Source organism: Schistocerca serialis, chromosome 11, assembly GCF_023864345.2.
Source record: "Schistocerca serialis cubense isolate TAMUIC-IGC-003099 chromosome 11, iqSchSeri2.2, whole genome shotgun sequence".
Lineage (NCBI taxonomy): Eukaryota > Metazoa > Arthropoda > Insecta > Orthoptera > Acrididae > Schistocerca > Schistocerca serialis.
In genome coordinates, this window is record NC_064648.1 from 60,547,526 (window position 1) to 60,568,689 (window position 21,164).

General features: G+C 46.1%; 1 protein-coding gene across 1 annotated transcript; it reads left to right on the forward strand.

Annotated features, from left to right (window-relative positions):
- Positions 1-9,906: 9,906 nt before the first annotated feature.
- Positions 9,907-19,939, forward strand: LOC126426440 (ankyrin repeat domain-containing protein 65-like). The gene is made up of 2 exons (XM_050088356.1): positions 9,907-10,085; positions 19,495-19,939. Exons 1-2 carry the CDS (start codon positions 9,907-9,909, stop codon positions 19,937-19,939), a joined length of 624 nt encoding a protein of 207 aa, XP_049944313.1.
- The last annotated feature ends 1,225 nt before the right edge of the window (positions 19,940-21,164 follow it).

The window sequence follows — 21,164 nt, forward strand, 5'->3', positions numbered from 1 at the left end:
CCGATTTTTATCCGCCAGTTCCTGATCCATCGGTCATTCAGAGTTCGAGTTGGTACTGCTTTTAGTTCTCCACGGACCCAGGAGACGGGCATCCCACAGGGTTCTGTCTTGAGTGTCCTTCTTTTCCTCATTGCTATCGATGGACTTGTGGCCTCTGTCGGTCCCTTGGTCGCCCCTGCCCTGTATGTGGATGATTTCTGCATTTGGGTTAGTTCCTCCTCGATGCCATCTGCAGAACGGCAGCTCCAGGTGGCTATACGGCGTGCCTCTGCATGGACCCTCTCACACGGGTTTCAATTCTCTCCTTTAAAATCGCGGGTGGTCCACTTCTGTCGCCGTACTACGGTCCACCCTGATCCAGAGCTCTATCTCGCTGCACAAAGATTGCCTGTGGTTCCACAGTTTCGTTTCCTAGGTCTTCTTTTCGACAACAAGCTCACTTGGCTGCCCCATATCAGACTCCTGAAGGTAGGATGTTTCCGAAAACTCAATGTCCTTCGCTTCCTTGCCCACTCCTCTTGGGGTGCGGACCGTTCCCTCCTCCTCCATCTTTATCGTGCTCTAGTTCTGTCACGTTTGGACTATGGTTGTCAAGTTTATGGTTCAGCTGCTCCTTCCACGCTGCACGTGCTGGATCCAGTCCACCATCGTGGTATCCGTTTGGCCACCGGTGCATTCCCTACGAGCCCTGTTGATAGTCTCTTGGTTGAAGCTGGGATCCCCCCCTTTCTGTTCGGCGGTCCCAGCTTCTGGTGTCTTATGCCCTTACTATCCGTTCTTCTCCCGCTCATCCTTCCTATTCTATCCTATTCCCAGACCATGGACGTCGCCCGCCTGACTCCCGCCCTCGGGCGGGTTTACCGGTTGGGCTGCGCCTTGCGTCTCTTACCCGTGATTTTCGGCTTCCTTCTTTGTCCTGTCTTCCTCGCTCCCTCCCCTCCACCCCTCCTTGGTTAGTTCCTCGGCCTCGAATTCGGATGGATCTCCGCCGCGGTCCGAAAGATTCCATCCCCCCGGTGGTGTTCCGTTCCTTTTTCCGCCAAATTTTATGGGAGTTTCGGGATGCTGTTGTTTTTTACACTGATGGCTCTAAATCTGCTGATCATGTTGGGTATGCCTTCACGTCCTTTGTTGGAACGGAAAATCATCTACTGCCACCCTCATGTGGGGTGTTTACTGCGGAATTGATGGCAATTTCCCGGGCCCTTACCTTTATTAAACAATCCCAACACAACCGCGTTTTGTTATGTACGGACTCGTTGAGTGGCCTTGTTGCTATTGACCGGTGTTTTTCGCGCCATCCCTTGGTCTCTGCCATCCATGACCATCTCGCTGATCTTCACCGTGCTGCTTGTTCCATTGATTTCCTATGGGTCCCGGGCCATGTGGGTATCCCGGGTAATGAGCTCGCTGATCGTTTGGCTGGGGGAGCAGTTACTTACCCCCCGTTTTCTGTAACCCCTCCTGCAGCGGATTTACGGCTTCACATCAAATCCCACTTTGCACAGTCATGGGCCAATTCTTGGGAGGCTACTCCACTGTCTAATAAACTTCGTGCCATTAAGGTGAATCCAGGCCCATGGCGTTCTTCCTTTAGCCTCTCCCGCAAGGACTCGACCACACTGTGTCGTCTCCGCATTGGCCATACCAGGCTGACCCATGGTTTCCTTTTGCGTGATGAGCCACCCCCGCTATGTGGTTGTGGAGCCTTCCAGTCAGTGGCCCACATTTTGGTTGAATGCCCCCTTCTTTTGGCTCTGCGTGCTAAGTACAGACTCCCCCACACTTTACCTTTGATGTTGGCTGACGATTCCCGGATGGTCTCTCTGGTTCTAGGTTTCCTCCGGGAGAGTGGTTTTTATTCTCAGTTTTAAAGTTTTTAATCTCCCTCTGGTGTTGGGGCGGGGCGGTGAGTGTTTGGGTGTCTCCCACTGTAGGCAGTGTTCAGAGATTCCCGATTCACCTCCCTGACCGGAATCCTCTTTTCTTTCCCTTTTACTCTGTTTTTACCCCTTCTTTTAAGGCTTGGTTAGTTTTTCTATTCCCATCCGTACTTTCTGCATTATAGCAGTTGTACCTTTTAAGACACAGGTGGTCTTGCTTATGCTGCTTCAGCATAGTGTTGGGTCCGTTCTCTTGCCAACTTCCTTCATTTGTTTTTACTAATGACAACGTGACTGCCCTTTTACGTTTCCCCTTTTTCTGTTTTATTTTTCTGACTATACTGAGATGTCCCGTTAGCAGAATGGAGTCTATTTGAAACAAGGGACTGATGACCTTGCTGTTTGGTCCCTTTACCCTCAAACAACCAACCAACCAACCAACAAACCACTGCCTCGCAGATAATCTGACATGGTGCGTTATCATGCTCATACAAACAGGCGTAGTCTCTGGACTGTTCCTCTATTAGAATGAAATCTTCACTCTGGAGTGTGCGCTGATACGAAACTTCGTGACAGATTAAAACTGTGTGCCAGACAGAGACTCGAACTCGGGACCTTTGCCTTTCGTGAGCAAGTGATCTACCATCCGATCTACCCCAGCAAGACTCACGACCAGTCCCCACAGCTTCAATTCCGCCACTGTCTCGTCTCCTACCCGCAGAGTGAACATTTCGTTCCGTAAACATGCCCCCAGGCTGTGGCTAAGCAGTGTCTCCGCAATGTTCTTTCTTCCAGGAGAGCTGGTTCTGCAAGAGCTTCTGTGAAGTTGGGAAGGTAAGAGACGCGGTACTGGCGCAACTGAAGCTGGGGACGGGTGGTGAGTTGCGCTTGGGTAGCTCAGATACTAGTTCACTAGACTGAAAAGCAAATGTCCGGAGTTTGAGTCTCGGTCCGGCACCCAGCTTTAATCTGCCAGGATGTTCCTCTACTGCGAGCAGTATTCATACCGTCCTGCAGTCGGCGTTTTCTCAAGCACAATAAGGGGATCACGCCCTGATCACGAAAAATATGCCCATGGCGTCTTCTGTGCTTCACTGTTGGCGTTACACAGTGCACAGTGGGGACAAGTAATAATATCTAGGCATTCGCAAAGCTCAAACATAGCAGTCTTGGCGACACGGTTTATAGCGTTATTCGTCATTCCAAATGATTCGATTTTGGTCATCCACTGTCCAGTGTCGTCGTTCTTTGCACCACCCCAAGCATCGGTGGCTTCTGAGCAGCTGTTCGGCCATGGTACTCCATTCTTGGTAACTTCCTAAACACAGTGCTAGCTGGACTACTGGTGGCACTCCCGAACTGAAGATTAACCACTTCCAGTAATTTCGTGCGATTTTTTACAACCACCCTACGCACTGCTTGACGGTTCCTGTCAATACACGAAGCCTATCTGGTATTCTTTTAGCAGTTGCTGTTAATTTGCGTCTCCACTACACAATCGCATCTGCGAAAGTTGACACGGACACCCTTAGAAGGGGTGAAAGTTCGGGATCGATTTGTTACAGAAGAGACATTCAATGACTAGCCAACGATGGACGTCATTCGACTCTCCTGACGCTCACGCGCACAAACATTCTGTTACTGCTGCTCCACTGAGAACAAAATACTCTCTCTTGTGCTGGTGGGTTCGTCACTCGTGTCATCTGCTTGTCGACACTGCATTACATGGGCGTGTCGGGATGCTTCCGATAAGGTAGTTAGTAATATAATACTTTCATTAGGCACACATCGTGTCCGCTTAAAGCTTGTAATGGCCGCGAAACCATGCATTTAGTCTCTGACCTAGAACAAAACAGTTCCAGGGCAAGACACCGATTTTAAAGGTAACTGATTCGTAATGAACTGCAATTTAAAACTGAATAAATGACAATATCAAGAAATTAAGTTTATAAATTGAAACAGGTTTTTCAGTGTTTCAAAGTCAGCATTTGTCAATGACTGAAACAGGGGGATGAATTTAAAAGAAAACTAATGGGAAGTTGCTTCCTGAGGCGAAACAGTGAAGACAGCAAAGGATCGTAAGGAAAAATGGAAGATATAGTAGAAATGCTTACGTAATACACAAAATTTTGAATTTCATTCAGTAAAGAAAAGATACAAAAATTCGGGGAATGAAGCACGGAAAAGACAAGTGAGATGTATAAATCATCAGTTTGACAAAAGGTGCTTAATGACAAAGTAGGAATGCCTAGAGCGAAAACAGAAACCTGTAAAAGCATGCATGACTATAGGAAAGATTGTTGGCACACACCGAAAATTAGGGAGCGAAGATGGGTGACCAGTATTAAGATTATATTAAGCCAGTGTTAATGGAAAGAAAGCTGATAATGGGATTATGTGAAACGGTCATACAAAGAAATCGAACAGGAAGACTGTTGTGGAAAGAAGTGAAGTAGTAAAGTTTAAACGGAGAGGTTCACTGAGATACTCTGAGAAGAGCATCGTTGAGCACTGACACTGGCGAATACGAAATTGTCTCGGGTTACTGAGATACTTCGCAGCATGTACCATGATAAAACTATTCAACCTGGGAGAAAAGGTATAGGAAACCCTCAGACTTCAGTGATGTATCAATTCCAATTACCAAGAAGACAGAGGAGATGGGTATATTAACGCACCACTAGTTGCAAAACTCTTGTCACGTGCTACTGACAAGTTATTTGTAGATGTGTGGAAAAGCTTCTCGAAGCAGACTTTGAGGAAGATCGTTGTCAGATATGGACCAATACTGAACCAAACAACTTGGGCAAAACCAAAACCGCATAAGTAAGATTCCTGGAACATGAAAGGATTGGTAGTTGTGAAGCGACTGAAACAGGCTTGTGTCCTATCCACCATTACTTTGTATCTTCAACAACCTGTGCAGCAAACCAGTGAGAATGGATCATGTGATGCTGAGGGAATTAGTTCAGGGAATGAGTCTAAAAGGTTATCATTTGGTTTGGAATATAGCTTAGTGTGGATGAAGTAGAGAGGATGTAAAGTAACAACTAGCAACACCACATAAAAGTATTTCTGAAAAAGACGAACATTTTGATCAGTTAGAAACTTAAAAATTTGTTTGGAGTGTAGCGTTGTATGAAAGTCAAATGCGGATGACAAACAGTTCACACAAGAACAAAATACCTTCTGTAATGTGTTATACAAAGTTTTACTGAAGGCGGGATCAGTTATCACGAGAATCCTGATGCATTGAGGAACTGTCAGTGGGATAAGAGAGGTATTGGTATGGAGTAAAAATTGTTGAGGTATACATGAGGTTAACTACGGAAAGAAGACTAAAATGGACATAAGTGGCAACAGTTATGCAGAAACATAGACTTGCACGGGATAAACTAGTGTGGATAAGAGCATCGAACCAGTCTATGAACTGAAGAGGGCAGTAATTCTGACACAATAGAAGACAGGTGTGGTTTGCATGCAGTAAGGGGGAGAGGCCACAATCTTCCATACTGAGCAGTACATGGTGGTGAACAGTGGGGCAAACTACTACTGGAAAAGCAAGGATAGTTCCGTTAGCCTTTCAGTTCCATTGTGGTGTGTATTTGAGTCCTTCACAAAAGTAAATACTGATCGGCGAAAGACATGTGCAGTGTCTAAGACGGGAAGGATTATTCCAGACATACTTTCGGTGATCAAACAAGCAACTGTTCAGTTCAGATGAATCTATTGAAAGTTAAAGTACCTGCATACATTAATCTGTTTCGTACTTCATAAAAAGAAAATTCTGCGAACAGCTATTCTAAAACTAAACAAAGTCAGTTTTTTCGAGGTGCAAATATGGATTGCGAAACCTGTTTCACGACGAGCTCAACGAACGGAGAAATTTTTCCACACTTGTTCATGTTTTTCAGTATTCCAGTTACTCACTTCAGCAGGCTCTCTCATAATACGGGTTCCTTAACACAGGCCTAGCAGCTACGTCTCTTCGTAAATTTTGAGCGGAGTGGATACTAGGTAAGAAATAAGCATGATACCTAGAAATATTGTACAATAATTTCAAACGAAATGACTTAAAACTTTTAGCTCTCAACTTTCTCAATTATCGACGTCAGTTAAGTATTTCGTCATATATTACGTATAATGGTTTATTCTAATGTAACACAAAACAAACATAGGATTCATTCAAGTTTGAAGGGTGTAACTAAACTGAGTGATTTTGGCTATTGTTTGGGGATTGCAATGGCTTGTAGTGTTGTCTCTCTCATACAAATTTGGACACTAACTCACTGTGATGTACACAAGCTTTAAGAACTGAAACTGACGAACGCACACCTTACGGTCTGTACCCTGTTGTGTGATACAGACGGACCTCTTTTGTGGCCCCCAAGGAGTACACTGATCCTACCCTTCTTCCGCAACTATTTCGTTCGACCCTCCACGATAATTTTAGTTCAGTATGCGTATACAAAAACGGATTAAACATCAAATAGCATTTGTTACGCTTTTGTACATGCAAGGCGTAATGGTTCTTTATTTACGTGACCATTACGGCACTCCAACCCCAGTTCTCGATATCAGTAATATCGTTCTACATTTCTGCAAAGTGACAGATATATTTTTGTGACAATATTCGTTTGGTTTTATTAATGTATAGGTACTCCGATGTATCGATATATTACAGTGATATGGTTCTTGTGTGTGTTCATTTCTGTGAGACTGTCATAATCTTTGACTTACTTGTAACCGTTTTGGCGCGAATGCCCACAGAGCAGTCTGTTTCACTTTGCAGAAGTTATTTCGCTTTGTAAAAGGACAGTCAAATCTTGTTTGGTGAAAATGGATGTTAAATATGTGAAGATTGATACAAAACTGTTTTCTTGATGACGTGACAGTTAAGTATATATGAATTTACAGGAAGTTTAATAAAAACGTGGATCGTGAACAGTCAAATTATTTCTATCATACCATTGTTCTGATCTGGGATTGTTTGAGCATTAAGAATTTCCTGAAAAACGCATTTGTTAGGACTTCAAATATTGATAAAATATAGATCTGGACCTTCTAGCAATCAAAGTGGAATCACTCTAGAATCACGAAGATGAGCCATAACAACTTCGAAGAAATGTACGTGGAATCCATTCAAGATGGTGCCAAAATTAATGATCTTTCTACAGTGACTTCATTATTTCCTTTCTGACGATACCATCCAGTCAATAACTTTGTTGTTGCCTGATAAATTAAACATATGCTGCGTGGGCAACATTATTAATCTGATTTCTAACCTACTTTGCAAGCGGTGGTATTGTTAGAAAGGGGACACGAGAACCACTCCCTGCCGAGTGCCTGTTAGTGTATACACTGCAGAGTTGGTTCCCATCTCAGACTCTGCGGTACATCAAATGAATGGACACCACGAACTTCCTGATCGGTAGCGATTTTGTGAGTGGCTTAAAAGGCATGTGCCTGTGCTACCCCAAAATTCTGTTTGTCACAAACATCTAGGTCCCACTGGTTGACCTTGACATATCTGTCAAGACAGTGACCTTCATATGGACACCAAACCATATAGGCGTTCCAGGAAATGAACTCCCGGACTGTCTAACAAATGATGCAACTATGGAAGATCAACCTCATGTAGCAATGAAACTTCCTGGCAGATTAAAACTGTGCGCCCGACCGAGACTCGAACTCAGGACCTTTGCCTTTCGTGGGCAAGTGCTCTACCATCTGAGCAATACTGGGCAGAGACTTACAATTAAAACTTTGAGGCAATATTTGAGGCCCTGGAAATTGGAATGGTAACCCACTAAGGTCCAAAGCAAATGGAGTAATTAAAGGGTCCACTAAGACGTGGCACACTTCTTTCTAGGCCACTCAGAAAGATGCCATAGCATTGTGCCGACAACGCATCAGCTACAGGAGACTCACAAACCAGCTCCTTCTGGATCACGAAATCCTGGTCACTGTAGCTGTGGTAGTCTGATGATAGTGCACGTTCTTGTCAAGTGCTCCCTCTTGGCCGATCTGTGGCAAGCTCTCAGTTTATACTGTAACACCCCACCCGTCACTTAGCTGGTCTTGGCGTGTGTTCACCCCAACTAATTGACTAACAGATCAACAGTGTGTGCAAAACTGCCGCAATATCGGATAACGCAAAAAAGTAATATGGCCCTGTGACTCCTGATAGAACTGCGGTAGCAGAGTTGACATAAATTTATTCAGAATTCATCACTTTTAATTAAAAAGGGGTGCACATTGATATATTCAGCTAATGAACACCAGATGCAAATGTTGAACATAAAATTAAGAAAGTGACTTGGGATTTCAACTACTTAATTGAAAACAGATGCAGTCGATTAGCACAAGTTTATTTTAACTCCCGACCTTCAATCATCACATTAAGAGACTCTATCAGGCAGTGGTAATAAATTGCGTTTGTGTGGAGTAAAGCGCGATAACTCAAAAGTAATTCCTGTCAACTGACCCAGGCGTAATGCGAAGTGCAAGAAGAATTCTACAATACACGGCCCAGTAAACCCTTGTGGAAACTTTGCCGATGTGATCCAACAAATTAATCAGTGGCCGGAGCGGGCGCAATATCACCGAATACAGCGTGGCGGAGCGGCATAGTTGTCTGGACGTCGGGCAACCTCACGTTGCTGCAAGGCTGCGTTCGTCAATTCACTCCTAGCTATCTTGCTCAGTACATAGCTGAACCAAAACTTTCTTCTATCTCCAAGCTCAATCGTTCCATTTGCTAAGTCTTAAACTGCAGAGATGCTCACTCTCTCAGGCATGCTGAGTAAAGAACGCCACATTTGCACTCTAGGCAAGCTGGGAATGGAAGACCTTTACAGGGACTTCTCCCAGTCCACTCTTCACCTCGGTTTCCCCTCCAGCAAAATCACTTACGCCAATTGCAGCGCAAGTCGCGTAAATTATGTGTCGCTTCCCAGCACTGACCAATACCTGCTCTGGGAAGTGAACAGATTCCCACAAAATTTCCCTTCCTCTCAACTTCTGCAGTTTAGCTCCTCCCAGGCCATCCATCAAGGTTAGCATCTGCACAAACAGTTTTCCGGAATTCTGACTCCCAGGAGAGCACTTCAAATACCTTGGTCCTACGTTCCCATTGGAGGCCGGCGTATTTCATTCTGTCGCTCTTCACCTGAATTGCTTCAGACTCTGCGTACCGTGAATTCAGCGTGAAGTTGATATAGTCATGAACACACATTTTTACCTTTGTTGACTGCTCCACCGTAGCTTTGCGCGGCTTTCTCGCATGTTTCACAGAAAACGGGACGGACATTTATCAGCAGGCATAAAAGTTCTCCATCTGTTTCCTGGTACACCAGCATGGAGTCGAGGTCAACCAACCACGCACTCACTGTCACTCACCTTAAGGCGGCTGGAGGCCACGCACTGTTACTGCTTTCTCAGAGTTTGAGTCGCCCTAAGCTGCCTATTGTCACTTCCCGTAGCCGCTCCCCTGGCAGCCACGGTCAATTCTGTGTACTTCCATGGGGTAAGCTAGCCTCCAGTAAATCGACGCGTTTCCACAGTTTTCATGTTGTGTGAATTACTTTAAAACCATCACCCGACATTAATTATTCCAATACGTCCATACTATACCCTGTACAAGATGCATTGTGCCTTGTCAGTCATTTTTGTTCAGACCTACTGTTAACTCAACGTGAGTTAGGTGATCATTAATGACTTCATGTAAGGGGCATAGTTCTTGTCATCTTAAAATACTAAAGCATAATACTCATCTAGTTTGTGTTTTGTGTGTGTGTGTGTGTGTGTGTGTGTGTGTGTGTGTGTGTGTGTGTGTGTGTGTGTGTGTGTGTGTGTGTGTGTGTGTACGTGTGCGCGCGCGCGTAGTATAGTCCCTTTAAACGCATCACAATGACGAATCTGTCAATTAGTAATCGTCTTACAGGGTATTGTTACTTACTTTGCGGCAACTATACAGACCCACTGATGTCCCAGTGTGTGTGTGTTTCAGACTGTGACTGTGATGGCAGAGTCGGAGAGAGACAGCCTGGCAGGCGGCCAGGGTGCACCACTGGAGGAGTCTGGCGAGGGAGCAGGCGTGGGGCAGGCCGTAGCAGCGGTTGAGAGCTGGCTAGCGCAGCAGCCGGTGGCGCCAGACACTGCAGCGCAGCAGTCTCTTGAGGTGCTGGCACGACAATTCAGGTACTCACTATGCAACGTTTTGTCCAATACCTGCATACGCAATAGACAGGTCGCTTTCCTATCTGCTCTGTTCACACAGGTTGCAGCAAACTGAGCATTTCGGATTGAACAAAATACACAGGGTGGCAATCATTTTACTATATGAAATGAAATAGTCCTAACTTCTGAACAGTTTGCGTTAGGACGTTCAAACTGCGCGGTTGGCCGTGGAGCATGATGGGAGTTAATATGCGAACGTGCATGTGCAAGTGAAAATGTCACAGTACAGCGTGCCTGAAGGCTTGTGAAGCCCTACTATGCGAGCAATAAGAGCCCACCTGCGGATCTAAGTTTGTGACAGAGTTATAGCTGAAGACAACTGGTTCAAGTGTGCTAATAATCAAGAATTCTATTTGTAAGTTTGAGAGATCAGGTAGTCTTGATGACAGTGTTGGCAATGTCTGTTGTGCAAAATGAGTGAAAACGCCCGAAAGCATCGAAGACATGCACTGTTTCATACAAGCTGGAAAACGGTGGGAATCATCCACGAGACACTGACACAAATTGTTGTTAAAGTCCTGCATCTCTTCCCATACAAAATACAGTTAAATCGGCTGTTACGCCTCAGGGCCATGAACAGTGGTTTTGCTTCGCCAACACAATGGTCCACAGCATTGATTTAGAGGTGAATATGGTTTGGTTTAGTCACAAAGCCCACGTTCAGTTGGATGAGTTCGTCAATAAGCAAAATTCGCTCATATAGGAGACTGAGAATCCGCATTTTGCGATCGAGAAGTCTCTTGCGCCTCAAGGGGTGACTGTACAGTGAGTGCACAATAATCAGTGCGGTGTTCCTGCTGAAGAGTATGTGAAGAATTTGGAAGATTATTCCATCCCCATATTGTAAAGCAACCCTGATTACGACAGGATGGGGTTCATGTAAGACTCAGCTCGACCCCCAACGAAGTGGGAGTGTGTTTGATGTCCCGAAGCAGCGCCTGGGGTACCACATTCTGGCTGCGAAGTGCCCAGTGGCCAATGGCTTGGGCCTCGACTGGCGGCTATATTCTCTGAATCTGAACACATGCAACTCCTTTTTATGGACCCACGTTAAAGAAAACGTGTACAGCAGTAACTCCCCCCCCCCCCCAGGGGCTCCACAACTCTTACGTGGCTACATGTGTGGTGAGCATGGGGCCCCCGAGCTATTGCAGCCTTATTTCTCTCCAGGGCTGCAATTCCATCCCCTTCCCCTCCTTCCCCAATCCTTCCCCCCTCCTTCCAACCCCTCCCTCGCCGCCCCCTCCCTCGCCGCCCCTCCCCCTCCCTCGCCGCCCCTCCCCCTCCCTCGCCGCCCCTCCCCCTCCCTCGCCGCCCCTCCCCCTCCCTCGCCGCCCCTCCCCCTCCCTCGCCGCCCCTCCCCCTCCCTCGCCGCCCCTCCCCCTCCCTCGCCGCCCCTCCCCCTCCCTCGCCGCCCCTCCCCCTCCCTCGCCGCCCCTCCCCCTCCCTCGCCGCCCCTCCCCCTCCCTCGCCGCCCCTCCCCCTCCCTCGCCGCCCCTCCCCCTCCCTCGCCGCCCCTCCCCCTCCCTCGCCGCCCCTCCCCCTCCCTCGCCGCCCCTCCCCCTCCCTCGCCGCCCCTCCCCCTCCCTCGCCGCCCCTCCCCCTCCCTCGCCGCCCCTCCCCCTCCCTCGCCGCCCCTCCCCCTCCCTCGCCGCCCCTCCCCCTCCCTCGCCGCCCCTCCCCCTCCCTCGCCGCCCCTCCCCCTCCCTCGCCGCCCCTCCCCCTCCCTCGCCGCCCCTCCCCCTCCCTCGCCGCCCCTCCCCCTCCCTCGCCGCCCCTCCCCCTCCCTCGCCGCCCCTCCCCCTCCCTCGCCGCCCCTCCCCCTGTGGACACACAGGTCACAATGGCACTGGAGCATAGGATGACGAACAAAGAATATACGTATTTCGAATGCATACACTTATTAAAGATATACGAATACGAAACTTTACAAATACACCTTTACGAACCTCTCAAGTTCATATTACAGATGTTCAGTAAGTCCTCAGTCAGCGACACAATCACATCGATACTCAGATTCCTTCCATACTTTCACAGATGTTACGGCAGTACGGATCTGGTGCTTCAACTCTTCCAGGTTCTGTGAGAGTGGTGGTACATAAACGTCGTCTTTAACGAAACCCCACATGAAGAGGACAGGGAGTGTCAAATCCGATGACTGGAGCCCAGCTGAGACATACTAAGTCACAAACTCCTTGACGACCAATCCAACGGTTCAGTAGTTTCATTCAGATATTAACGCACTTGGCGACTCCAGTGATGGGGTGCGTTGTTGTTAGAAAATGAATCGGAGGATCAATTTAGTACCTCAACCTGAAACGTCTTTGCACTGTAATCGCGGAATTGCAATTCGCAAACTGGAGAACGTGAACTGATTTCTGCTGTGGAGTAGCCATTTTCAACATACGACGGTTACAAAGGAAAACGGAAGACAACTTACATCTAGCGGCTGTTAATATAAATTAGACCCTGTATTCGTTTCTCCAATAGCTGGGCCGAAGCACAGCGATCGATAGTTTGGACAAAATAATACTTTGTAACACGCATGTTCGTTTGGAAACATCTCTACGCCTTTTTCCAAAACTTGCGCACAGGAACATGGAGCTATAGTTCCTCGTTTAAACATTCGCATGAATGATAAAATGACACATCGAAATAGGTGACGAAGAGCTAGAAAAGCAACTGAAGTCGCTCAACAGAGAAGGCCATTGGACCAGACAGGGCAAGAGTATGTGATAGTGTTTACGCCTCTAGAGCAGCAGTGTAGCTAGTTCCCTAGAGAACTAAACTTCCTAATGTTTAGTAAAAAAAAGCGCAAGTCATTCCCATTTTTCTGAAAGGTCGTCGATCAGACGCACAAAGTTATATAGATCTTCATCTATGACGTCGGTCTTTTGCAGAATTTCGGGGCGTTTCACGCTCTCATATCGAAACATTTCTATAGACTGAAAATCGCCTTTATAGGTACGAATATGGGCTCTGGAAACGACGCTTGAGTGAACCCCGCTTTGTTCTGTTCTCCTAAGAAATCCATAAAGCAGTAGATAAAGGTGCCCACGTTAATTCCATGCTCCTTCACCTCTGGAAGGCATTGAAGAAACTGCCAAGTAATGAACAGCAAACCCGGGTCTTCATGCTTGCTAGGCAGGAAAGCTAACCATTACACCACCACAGCCCGATGGTCAACATAGCCGCATGAACTACCTGAGTGCCCTCCCCAACACACACTACACATCTTCTGCTTATTTTCCATTACATCGTTCAGCAATGTTGACCATCGTGCTGTGGTGTAATGGTTAGCATTCTTGCCTAGCAAGCAAGACTACCCAGGTTAGTCCGAGCAGCAGCACGAATTTTAATTCATCTCTCCGGCTTCGATAATTATAGTCATTTAACTGAAGAGTTTCTAGCAAGCAGAAAACGGTATGTAGTTCTGAACAGAGAAATTTCTTGAAGTAGATATAAACAGGATGGTGTTCCAGAACCACTAAGTTTCACAATATAATTGTATGAATCACAGTTGACCCTCAGCGTACGAGATGTGTTCAAAAAGAAACCGAAGTTTTGCTGTATCAGCTTTATCGCTTATTCTACGACATTTTAAGCACTGTCCCGTTCAAAATAGTCCCCTCTAAGGGCAATATACCGTTTCCATCCCCCCCACCACCACCACCCAGTTTTGGAACTACTACTGGAACACATTTTGTTGGATGGCGTGAATGATTCTCTTCGCATAGTCCTGTATCTCCTCTACACTTTGTGAACAATGTCGTTCCAATGCGTTTTTGAGCTTGGGAAATGGGAAAAGTCGGATGTAGCTAGGTCCAGAGAATACAGTGGATGGGGCACAACGGGAATGTGGAGTTTAGCTAGAGAGCTGCAGACAATGCGTGACGATTGGTTTCCCCAGAATTCAGGCCTCTTCCTGCACACAGCATCGCTCATGCTCACTGGGATTCCCTGGTAGACTTCTTCGTTTACCATCTCGCAATGTGGCACAAATTCATGATGGAAAAGGCTTTCTAGGTACACACAACAATCACCACCTTGATCTTGGCCACTCTGCCGGCCGGAGTGGCCGAGCAGTTCTAGGCGCTACAGTCTCGAACCGCCCTACCGCTATGGTCGCAGGTTGGAATCCTGCCTCGGGCATGTATGTGTGTGATGTCCTCAGGTTAGTTCGGTTTAAGTAGTTCTAAGTTCTAGGAGACTACTGGCGTCAGAAGTTAAGTCCCATAGTGCCCACAAGGGAACCTCCTCATCGCACCCCCCTCAGATTTAGTTATAAGTTGGCACAGGGATAGGCCTTAAAAAACTGAACACAGATCAATCGAGAAAACACGAAGAAGTTGTGTGGAACTATGAAAAAAATAAGCAAAATATACAAACTGAGTAGTCCATGCGCAAGGTATGCAACTTCGAGGAGAGTGTTAGCTCACGAGCGCCGTGGTCCCGTGGTTAGCGTGGGCAGCTGTGGTACGACAGGTCCTTGGTTCTCTCGGGTGAATATTTTAATTTTTTTTTCAGATAATTATTAAAGTTCAGGCACTCACACATAATCAACTTCGCTCTCCAAAATTCCAGGACATGTTCAGATTTGCTTGGACATATACAGAATTTGACGGTCTACGCACGGAAACATTTGAAAACGTAAAAAACATATGTTTTGACAGAGCACAGGGGAAGCTGTGCGACTCTGAAACTAATGCATTCATTTGATGCAGTTTATGTGACGCTTTTATGTTTTCATCACTTTTTTTGGAGTGATTATCACATCCACAAGAAAACCTAAATCAGGCAAGGTAGAAGAATCTTTTTACCCATTCGCCAAGTGTGCAAGTTAGGTGGGTCCACAACATATTCCTGTCATGTGACGCACATGCCGTCACCAGTGTCGTAAAGAATATATCAGACGTGTTTTCCTGTGGAGGAATCGGTTGACCTATGACCTTGCGATCAAATGTTTTCTGTTTCTATTGGAGAGGCACGTCCTTTCGTCTACTAATCGCACGGTTTTGCGGTGCGGTCGCAAAACAGACATTAAACGTATTACAGTGAACAGAGACGTCAATGAGTGAACACAGATCGTAACTTTGCGAAAATAAAGTAAAATTTTCACTCGAGGGAGGACTCGAACCAAGGACCTTTCGTTCCGCAGTTGCTCACTCTAACCACGAAACCACGGCGCTCATCAGCTATCATTGTCCTTTGTTGCCTATCTTGCACATGAACTACTCAGTTTGTATATTTTGCTTATTTTTTCATAGTTCCACACAACTTCTTCCTGTTTTCTCGATTGATCTGTGTTCAGTTTTTCAAGGCCTATCCACTGTGTCAATTTATAACTAAATCTGAGGGGGGTGCGATTGGGAGGTTCCCTTGTCAGAGCCATTCGAACCATTTTGCCACTCTTGCGCACTTTCTTGGACAACGTGGTCCCCTTGCCCATGCGTAGCGGCGACTGCATTCTTGTTTCAGCATAATAACCGTAAACCCACGTCTCATCGACTCTTCTGATGTTCTTAAAGTTTTCATAGTCATGAACAGCGACGAGCAGTTCCTTGTACATTTCAGCACGGGTATTTCTGCTATTCAGTCAACAGACGGGGTACGAATTTTGCTCTGAAACGACGAATCTTTAGTTTTTCACTCAAAACTTGATGGCCCGATGCTACACTAATGCCCACCACCTCAGCAACTTCCTGAACAGTTAAGATTTCACAGCACAGACGCTATCCACATGGCCATCATCTGTGGAGGTGGAAGGACGTCCATGCTTGGAATCGTCATATAGACATTCTGCCCTTTAAAAAATGTTTAAACAACTCGTAGCACTGCGTGCGAATCAGTCCTGCCCACACATGCTTGTGTAAGCATTTGAAATGCCTCTCTAAAGGTTTCGCAAACTTCGTAGCAGAATCTCACGCCCTGTACACGTGCTTAATTCAGTGGCTATGGTTCACTTGCTAATTGGCTAATTGTCCGAGCGACATGAGGCAAATTGCAGTTTTTTTATCGAAACCTGCCGCTAAGTGAGCTCAGTAGCTGAAGCGCGCCCTCTGCTGGTTGCTGCGCCTTTTCATAAGTTCGGCTTCCTTTTGAACACATCTCGTAAGTGTAACGTATTGAGAATATATAGACAGAAACCCCTTCACTGTGTGATTACACAACTGCATAATAATCACTGGAAGCAGTTACATATGTAAGAGTATGGGTAGTGATTCGAATTGGAACGACCATGTGAGATTAATCGCAAGTAAGGCAGATGCCAGACTGGGCCATTGGAATAATCCTCAGGAAAGGCAGCAGTGTCTGCACAGGACACGATGGCCGGTGGGCAGCGACCTCTTCCCGCCCAAAGCGCTGGGAGAGTTCGGAATGGGAGGCCGGCATTGCATGCCCACTTCCTGCCATCTGACATACTAGCGAATCCTGTTTACTAGTACCTCTAAAGTGACATATCCACACATCCTTATTCTTAACAAAACCTCCCACATAGCATGGTACTGACACTTTCTCATGCCAAACTCTCCATGATAAATAACAACTCTTGATTCGCTGCTCTGTAAGTTGTAGGTTCATATGTCGTGTGAACAGTCGCAGCAACTCTGACAAGGTGTGTAACAGTCAGTAGCTGAACATGTGCGATGGATGTAAGGACGTGCTGCGGAAACAATCTGTTAGTACTTAATACTCATTATTAATACATCTTGCAGCAGCCCAGTGTAGGATGGCTGTGGCTCGCCCAAGTAATTCTTCTGCCTCAAATACTGTTGACGCTCAGGACCATGTATTGGCTGACTGTACCCTTCCACACAATTTCCTCTTCTGCCAGTGCCGTTTCTTCACGCTCAGCAGCCCCTCGCGTGGCAATGGCGCTATCCTTGCCTAACTTCCTCACGGTCGGAAGGCAGTTGCTTGATACACAGTGGGCAGTGACCCATCGACCATGTGCTGCTGATCGTGGCTGCTACCTTGGACTGCTGTTGGCCCACTGCAGCGTGTAGCGGCAGCTCTAGTATCGGATAGCTTCAGGACAGACTGCACGGTGGTAGAGATGTCATCACAGAAACCATTTTAATATAAATGGGTTGGTTACAAGTACTCAGTCGAGCTGAGCGTTTTAGGCCTGAGCTATACCCTTTAGCAAGTACGTTAAGCACTTCAGCAGCTGCCAGAGTGGAAGGTTTGTCACACATGCTGCTTGAGTAAGCATACGAGGTTAACATAGCAACATTTCGATGGCTTTGCTATATTTCGTAAAGTACCGCTGTTGCAATAACCTTCATAATTTTCCACTTCTATGGCCAAGAACGGTTGGTCTGCTAAAAGATCTTAAATACTCTTATGTTCATCTGTGTATTATCTTCAATAACTTGGACCAATGATCTATGGGGCTCATTGTCCAAAGGTTGCTCTCCTCTACAGTGTCAAGATAGTTTCTTCAGTATGATGATATGTCTATGGTCTCATAAAATCTGCAGACAAAGTTCTATAATTGTTTGGTTGCCACCTTCCACAATCGTTATAGAAAATAATTAATTGAAACCCTCAGCTGCCGACAGGTGTTGTTAACGTACCTCGGTGGGAATCGTCACTTCAGGTTGCGCGAGTAATGAGTGGATGGGCAAATATGTTAGGTACATAACGTATGTAGATTGTGGACAGTTGGGAATGTGGGTCTCACAGCTATCGTGCAAGAGAGAAGTCCCTGCAGTCGCGCTTTTCATGTCCTTCGTGGCTCAGAGCATCTGCCATGTAAGCAGGAGATCCCAGGTTCGAGCCTCAGTCGGGACACATTTTCAGCTGTCCCCACCGAGCTATATTAACATCACCTGTCGGCGGCTGACTGTTTCAGTTAATTATTTATTCTAGAGAAGCTGCACGGTCATCAATGGTGTCTGTTCTTTAGAGAGCAGTTACTATCTTCATATTATAGAAAATCCCGACGAGTGTTATCTAACCATCCCGCTTTTTTCGTGCACAAATAATCCAAAGCCTTTCACCGAGCGAGGTGGCGCAGTGGTTAGCACACTGGACTCGCATTCAGGAGGACGACGGTTCAATCCCGTCTCCGGCCATCCTGATTTAGGTTTTCCGTGATTTCCCTATATCGCTTCAGGCAAATGCCAGGATGGTTCCTTTGAAAGGGCAGGGCCGATTTCCTTCCCTCACCCGAGCTTGCGCTCCGTCTCTAATGACCTCGTTGTCTACGGGACGTTAAACACTAATCTCCTCCTCCTCCTCCTCCTCCTCCTCCTCCTCCTCCTCCAAAGCCTTCTTAAAATCAGAGTAATACTGAATCCCCTTTCTTTTACAATTAGACTTCCATTTCTTTTTTCATGTCTTCAGATTGCTCCTCCCCCTCAAGAGGTCTTCAGTGTACCCCATCCCAACTTTCTTGCATTTAATGGTGGTATCTCTTTAAAGTTATCGATGTTTACGCACAGTGTTAGATATCATTGACCGTTTCTTAGACTATTGTATGTGCTGAATTTATTTCCTACGGACATCACTTAAGGTTCTTCTAGTTCTTCCTGCAGCCGTATTGCTTTACCTTCCCATTCCTTCCTTTCCTGTACCTGCATTTGTTAGAAAAGGCCATTCCCATTCAACTGATCTTAGAATTGTAATATTCGTTATTGCATTATCTACAGCGTCATGGAACTGCAAACTTGAATTGTATTCCTCAGTACTTCAGTATCTAGTTGATTACATATCGATTCCTGCTGATGGTTGTCTTAACCTTCATCAGTCATCGTCATAGCTAAATTGTGATTTGAGTTTATATCTGGTTTTCTTTGCATACGCTTCACAGTTCAATATCTGATTTCAGAAGCCCCATTTTGTCATGACATCACACAGCAGAAATCTTCACCTCGACTCCAGGCCTTTCCTGCATACACCTCTCTTATTAGCCAAAACCACTGAGGCACAGAAGTGCTCATACGAACGTCACAGCTTATGTAGACTTAAAGCAACTCCACCATCCAGAACATGAGTTAGGAGCGAGCACGGGGTCCCTTGCACAGGGAGTGGTGTGGAGAGAACTGGCTGCTAGGTGGTTGTGTGTGAAACCCATTTTCACTATTTGGTGAGGCTGTATTACGTGAAAATAAATATGGCAAGTGAATTTCTTGAGTGACTGAATAAGAAATTTTTAATGGATAGGTGAATGAAGAATCTGACAAGGGGTACAACAGAATCTCTGTAGCTTAATGTACACAGTTCCACTCTCTTTTTGTATCATATCGTATCAGGTTTGTTGCTGGACGGATATGCACTGAGAAGAGTTTTGTTTTGTTCTATTATCGCTTTCTCTGTCAGGTACGTGTGCTTGCATAAGTGTGATAATTTGTGTTTTGTACAGCAACCTTTCCAGAGAGGAGGGCCGCAGGAGGCTCATGGACGCAGCTGAGGATTGGGACATGGAGGAGATCATGGCACTGGTGGCGGCAGGGGCAGACGTAAGGGCTCGGGACGAGTGCGAGAGTACAGCTCTCCACAGGGCAGCGGAGAGCGGACACGTGGAAGCGGTGAAGTGCCTGCTGGAGGCTGGGGCAGAGGTCGACGCCAGGGACCGCAGACAAGTCACACCCCTGCACTTGGCTGCGTACGAGGGCCACACACCTGTGGTGCGGCTGCTGCTTGGGGCCTCAGCTGACCCCAACGCTAGAGATCTTGAAGGGAGGACGCCACTGCACGAGGCAGCAAGAGGACCATGTAGACACTGCCACTGCACTGATTGGGCAAACAGCAGGGACAGGGATCCAAAGGAAGACAATCCCTTTGAGTATCGCCAGACAGCAGAATAGAGCAGATATGCTGACATGAAATCAGTGCAACAAATGACTGGAAGAAATTTGACAGTTTCTTCACACTTTTGATACGATTTTAATAAAGAATGCAAAATTTTGATCCTGCAGTCTTATTTGGACCTATCTCCAGTAATATTCCAGGAAAACTCGAGGAAAGGTAGATATGAGTGCATTAACAAAAAGGCTGCAAGCAGTCGCTTGCTTTAATCATAAATATATTTGAGAGAGACAAATATTGTCTTTACATACAGATAAATACTATCTTCTCGACAACTTTCAAATCGTGAGCTACGTCATTAATTTTATTGTGAAATTAATGACTATACTCCTGACACTTTCGTTGCCTACATCTGCACTCACTTTCAGAACTCACATTAACAATCAAATTAACTAATTCAATAAAATTAAACCTTGAATTGCTGGGTACCGATTTATTACCACAAAAAATAAAAACGGTGAATAGTTCAGGCATAGAAGTACAGTGGCGTATATAAGTTTACAAATCTGACAATTTGTTTTACTCATCCTTTTGTAACTACAACCACCTGATAGCTCTTACAAAAAAATTACAATCGCAGATCAGAAAAATGGATGGTTCTTGATTGGCAAAGAATTCATTGGTGAAAACTATACAGATTCTCTCCTGAATTAATTCTTTTGACAATGCAGCCTTTGTTTACACGAATACACTGGGAGGTCAAATTCTATTCAAATGGAATAAACTAAGACCAAGTATATCACAAACTGTGGTCCACTGGAGAACAGGGAGTGTGAATATCATTCAACAACCCTACACTGTTGCAGCACATCTTCACCCTCTCACCTTGATTCACGTGGCAGCAGAGAACAGCACGCTGTGGGTGAGGAGCGGCGCGCTGCAGCAGGTGAAGCGTCCTGATGCATCCACGAAAATTTGCAAACTACTTGGACTCGTGTTCTGATTATTAGAAAGAAGAAAACTTCCCCATCAGGGCCGTGAAACCCCGGCAGATTTCAGTGTGAGGTGGCTCCATTCGCTGGTCTGGCCAAACCAATTAGACTCAGAGGCACGATGGTGTGTGCTGGAATTGTCAAACATCAGGCAACCAACTCAAGAGTAAGAAGTTCAACCTAGTGACACCCGGTATGCCAGATATTATTTGCAGTTAAACTGTCAGTAAAGTTGGAAATTGCCACTGGCTCTTAGTCCACCACAATTTGTAGACCACATGTCACCCACTAG

What these genes read in the sequence shown, in the direction of transcription:
- LOC126426440 (XM_050088356.1), top strand. Translation starts at nt 9,907, where the DNA reads ATGGCAGAGTCGGAGAGAGACAGCCTGGCAGGCGGCCAGGGTGCACCA. An exon ending in GTGCTGGCACGACAATTCAG is followed by an intron (nt 10,086 to 19,494) that starts GTACTCACTATG and finishes TGTTTTGTACAG; the next exon opens with CAACCTTTCCAGAGAGGAGG.